The sequence below is a fragment of the Temnothorax longispinosus genome, unplaced genomic scaffold (genome assembly GCF_030848805.1).
Source record: "Temnothorax longispinosus isolate EJ_2023e unplaced genomic scaffold, Tlon_JGU_v1 HiC_scaffold_605, whole genome shotgun sequence".
Classification (NCBI taxonomy): Eukaryota; Metazoa; Arthropoda; class Insecta; order Hymenoptera; family Formicidae; genus Temnothorax; species Temnothorax longispinosus.
The window spans coordinates 1-5,164 of NW_027270457.1; the positions used below are offsets into that span (position 1 = coordinate 1).

General features: G+C 33.2%; 1 protein-coding gene across 9 annotated transcripts; it reads right to left on the reverse strand.

Annotated features, from left to right (window-relative positions):
• Positions 1-19: 19 nt before the first annotated feature.
• Positions 20-4,606, reverse strand: LOC139824839 (uncharacterized). 9 transcript variants are annotated; one of them, XM_071797392.1, is made up of 6 exons: positions 4,422-4,435; positions 3,138-3,291; positions 2,464-3,060; positions 1,829-2,015; positions 1,032-1,457; positions 21-497 (listed from the first exon to the last, which is right to left on the reverse strand). In XM_071797392.1, exons 3-6 carry the CDS (start codon positions 2,719-2,721, stop codon positions 430-432), a joined length of 939 nt encoding a protein of 312 aa, XP_071653493.1. In that variant the 5' UTR covers positions 2,722-3,060; positions 3,138-3,291; positions 4,422-4,435; the 3' UTR covers positions 21-429. The 9 variants fall into 9 exon arrangements, with proteins under 9 accessions (XP_071653498.1, XP_071653497.1, XP_071653496.1 ...); XM_071797393.1 differs by lacking the exon at positions 4,422-4,435 and having other exon boundaries at positions 2,464-2,683; positions 2,951-3,060; positions 3,138-4,363; XM_071797391.1 differs by lacking the exon at positions 4,422-4,435 and adding an exon at positions 4,127-4,361.
• Positions 4,607-5,164: the final 558 nt, after the last annotated feature.

Consider the following 5,164-nt stretch of genomic DNA (forward strand, 5'->3'; position numbering starts at 1 on the left):
TAAATGTTATTATAAAGAAAGATATAGGCTCTTTAGATTAACACAATGTGAATAGGTAAGACCAGAAGGTCTTACCCACCTGGTCTTTCAACCTGGCGAGATTATTTCTAAGATGCGAGGGATATGGAGCGAGTGCTTACCGGCGTATCTGGAATTTCGGCAACGGTACATCCATAGGATTTCAATCATTGTTTTTTTTAATTTTTGACTGCGTCTTTTATACTTTGTTCGTCTATTGACTACGTCTTATACTCGACTTCTTTTTGATTATGCTTGTAAATCTTCGTATTTGACTTTATGACTTTTAACGCTGAAGAGGACACGAATAATGTGTCGAAACGTACGTTAATATATATATTTATTTTTATAAATTGTTTTGCGCTTTGATTACCGCGCTTGGCTCTAATTGCCTCACCTATTCACATTGTGTTAAATGTTATTGTTATATGATCCAGAAACTATGGCATAAATCCCGCACGCTAAAAGTGCCATATATCCTAAACAGGTGGGATATACAAGATATCAAGTTAAACAAAGAATACAAGAGCTATGCACTTGTATTTTGCTGTATTTCATCCTTTACTATCACTTTACACTTATGTATCATGAAATAACCATTAAACCTTTTACATTCCATACAGTACCTAATCATTTTACGTAGTCGTAATATATGATCGCACTACTCACTACATTAAAAAATTGATCCAACTCACCACAGTTTCGTTAATATTAACAGTAAAGGACTGAAATTACAACACAATACTAATATGGCATAAAGGCACATAACAGTGTGATTGCGAGCCAGTATCTTTATTCTTTCTATTTATTCTGATTTCTGCGGCGTAAATACCGGGGGAGGGGGGGATTACCCTATATAAATGAACACACAATTATCCAGGACATCATCAGGAAAACAAGAAAAAATACACGACAAATAATAAATATTGCAGATGTAAAACAAGAAGTTCATATGGCTCGATGTACAGAGAGTACTAGCTATAGTAATATTGAATTTTTTTCGATTAATATACCTGTTATAACATGTCTGTTTGTCAGAATTGTACCACCACACTTAAACACATGGTTTATCCTTACAACAAAGAGTGCAACCAGCCACGGCCATTGGCCCGGCATTGTCTCCTCTCCGTAATTGATCAAAAAATTTGTGCGGTTGGTATTATGGCTGTTAATACCGCATTCATTATTGTTACTGTTATTGTTATCATTGTAATTGATATTATTGTTGTTGTTATTATTAGTGTTATTATTGCATTGTGCGGGTTTTTGGGCCTGAATTGTCAGGAATTCGTTTATCATCTCGTTATCATCTCTAGAAAGGTTGGCGGTAGGTGATGAGTTTTCAGTGACGCTTAAGTTATAATGCGTTGGGTTATTCAGTGAAGGTACCTCGCCTGACGAATATACCACTTCGACAGTAGTTGCGAAATTTTTTGTTTCTGAAATGAAATATATAACATTGTTATTCGAATCACGTAGTCTTTTAAAAAGGAAAGATTTTTTCTCCCAGAGAAAAAAAATAATTTCCGAAATATGGAAATAATCGTCGAATATTTTTTTATAGAAATAAAGAAAATGTGTAAATGTATGAAATGTATGTAAATAAAATTTCAGATGTTTGCAGTTAGTGTTATCTTTTTATCTATCTTCGCTGTTGTAGTTGGAAATTACGTGGTCAGATACAAGATATGACAAAATATGAACTAATTTGATGTAACTCGAAAGAATGAATGAGTATAACTTTTACTTTTGTCTCTTCAAATATATATAGGATTTATAGAATAGCCCTTCAAGTAAATATGGTATTCACCAGAGTTTGGACATAATTGTTCATCGTTAAACCATATTTCAGTTAGTCTTGGAATTGCTTGACCCAAGGGAAAATGAACATGATACAGCAAAGGTCTGTCTTGTTGAACAGTTTCGTCAGACAGTTGAACACTGTCTTCTTGATCGGCTTCCTCTACTGGTTGTTCTAGTCGAGCGACTGTTTCATTCTGCAACGACGATTAAGTTATTTCTATTTATTTTCTAAATACAGGATGCTCGTGGCAAATAAAAATTTTAAACAACATCTTTAAATTATTTCTTGATCGTCCGCTTCTAATCACTTAAATCGCGAAAGAATTATATGTTTAACTTTTTTTTTTAAACGTATCAAAGAACCATTTCATAGCATAAACTATACAGGAGAGAATTACTCTTTTCAAAAGACAATATTTCAAAATTATTAATGATTATTTTCTTTTAGGTTTTATTTCTTTAAGGCACTATTTGTAGAAACAGTACGCGACTTTACTTAATTAAATTATATTTTAGAAAGTTTACAAAAAGAAGAAACTTTTGGTCATGGTTAAATTCAAGAAATTATTAGAGATTGCCTACTAGCAGCCACAAACTTCTCTGTTATATTACTGATAAAACTAATAAAAAAAAAATACTTACTTTATGTATCAAAGGGTTCGTATAAAAGCCTACCCTCAAATTGTATGGAACATTTTTTGGTGGAGATGGGATTTTGATCTGTCCCAATATTTCCATAGTTCCAGGTTTTCCTGTATATGAATAATATTCCGGAATACACGGGAATAGTTTTTGTATGGTCGTGCAAAGTTGCAGCAGAAACGTGATCAAAATAAAAATTTTAGCCATCTCTCGTGAAGTTCTATTATAAACCAAGAAAATATTGTGGTTTATAAACATACTTAATTTTTACTAATAGATCTTAATATTTGACACAATTTCGAAATAACCATTAATCAAAATAATCGTCATTAAATAAATGTTTCCATCCAGAAGGAGGCACTTGTCGTCTCAAAAAGAATTCATAAGATTTGTAATTTTATTTCAAAGAAAATTCAAGAAAGCGACAAAAAAAGTCTACCATGCCAATGCACTTATATCAAGTGACATTTACACAATACCTACATACCTACTTTTCAAATTGTGATATGTTAATAAAATAAAGACATGTTTTTTTTTCTATTAGTATCTTACAAACTTTTCGACCTTATATGTATATTTTTCGCAATTTTTTATGTACTGTAACAGAATATAATTCAATAGATATTAAAATGCTATCGATAGAGACTGGTAGGTTTCTGCATTGTCATACTTACTCTTGCGCGTGTATTATTTTTTAAAATCGATTACAGCTGTCATAACCTGTTCGTGCCAACAATAGTTTGTTCGTACCACAATAACATTTATTAATGCAAATTATTTTCTTGATAAAACAGATGAAATTGGATTAAAAAACTGCCAGATATATGTCTATAACGAAATACGGTATGTATATTTTGCTCGATAATTGATAGAAAGAAAGAGAGAGAGAGAGAGAGAGAGAGAGAGAAAAGAGTTAAAAGATCAAATACTTCATTTATGCCGATAACTCATGAGAAGGTCAGCAAAGATAATAATTGCAGTTTAATACACTATATTCGCTTTCCCAGTGGTATGAACATTTCCGTTTTAACGACGATTACGCGGATATTTCAGATCAGTCGAAAGATTAATACCTACGTTCGAAAGATTAATCAGTGTAATGGCATTCAATGTTTTAAAAGATTTGAACAACTCAAGTTTAATAATCTCGATAAACAACCAGCTTCCAGAAGAAAAGATATTTTAATATAAAACTACTTGAGAAAGAGAAATTATTACATACTGCTGCAGACCACAGAATCGAAACGGTCAATACTTAAATCATTTATTCACATTAGTAAGTAAAAATAAATGTTAGCAATACAGCATCTAAAGTCGATAGAAGATATGTGCAACATATGTTCCAAAGCGAGGATTTAAATGGCGCAATTCTCTTTTCCACAAATTTGGGAGCTTTTTTATTAGAAGATGGACTGGGCATCTTCAAAGAGATGGCTTAAGATGGCAAACAGATAATTTATTTTTTTTAATAATTTATTTAAATCTATGCAAATTCCTGCCACGTATTGCAATCACCACAATCGGGCACGTGTTTCGGGGAAATCATTTCAATCTCTAGTCACATTTCCAGATTACGTTTAAAAGAAAATTATTTCGTAAATTTGACATCTACACAGAAATTCGAATATCTTTCACATTCTATGAATACATATTCATCATGCACCTTGATTATTCAACAGTCATTGAGCGGGCAGTAGTAGATCATGTATAATCACCGCTTCATTAAACGGACTTCAAACTCAGACAAGAGTCAACGCGATTTTAGCATGAAACTATCCACCTTCACTTTTTTTACTCCGCTTATTTTTATTTTTGTACTGTCGACGTCGTTTATCTCTCGCATTTTATTGGAATATTATACTGCATTTTCTTCTTGATCGTTAGAACACGCGTCAAACGTTGGAATTATATGTTTTCAATATGTTTTTTCGTTTACACATTCTTACTTACTTATTTACTTTTTTATTTTTATTTATTTCCGAGGTACTTTTGAGATACTCCTGACGAAGCACTCTGAAGCGCTTCAGGATAGCCAGAGATCCCCAACAAAATTCAACAGCGGTCGGCTCCAAAGTTCAGTTAAATCTTTTGGCTACGATTCTCCATAGCCTCGCCAAGTCTCCATCGAGACACCGACTGATCAGTTCTCTCAGTTTCAGCGTCAAAGATGCGTTCGGATGGTGCGGTAGTGGGGCACGATCATGAGTTAGGTCGTACCTATCATTCAATTTGTCTGAGGCGTTAGGCAGAATATCGTAAGCTGACAATCGCAACGAGAAAAATATGAGATAAGTATGTCTGAAATACCCTCTTTTCCTGGATATCGCATCTTTTTACTCTGATATCACACGAGAAGAAAAAAATATTGGGAAACCCGTAGACGTACGTCCGATAAGTTACCGCCAATTTTGCATGTTGCTTAAAAACTTATTAGCAGAATTTTTTGCACAATTCTGAATGAGAATAGCGACAAAAGAGGAAAATATAGGATTTTTCTCGGAATAGTTGCGCAAAAATTTAATGTACTTCCGAGTAGAACATAATAGAAGAAATAAGTTTCAGGCATTTTATTCGAGTTGACGGAAATTTAGTGACATCTATGTGAAAGACGAATGTCTGTAGTCATTTGAGGATTTGCAGGGACTGATCAACGATCGGAGGACACGCTAAAACCGGTCAATTTGTGTTTGCCGTGCGATTG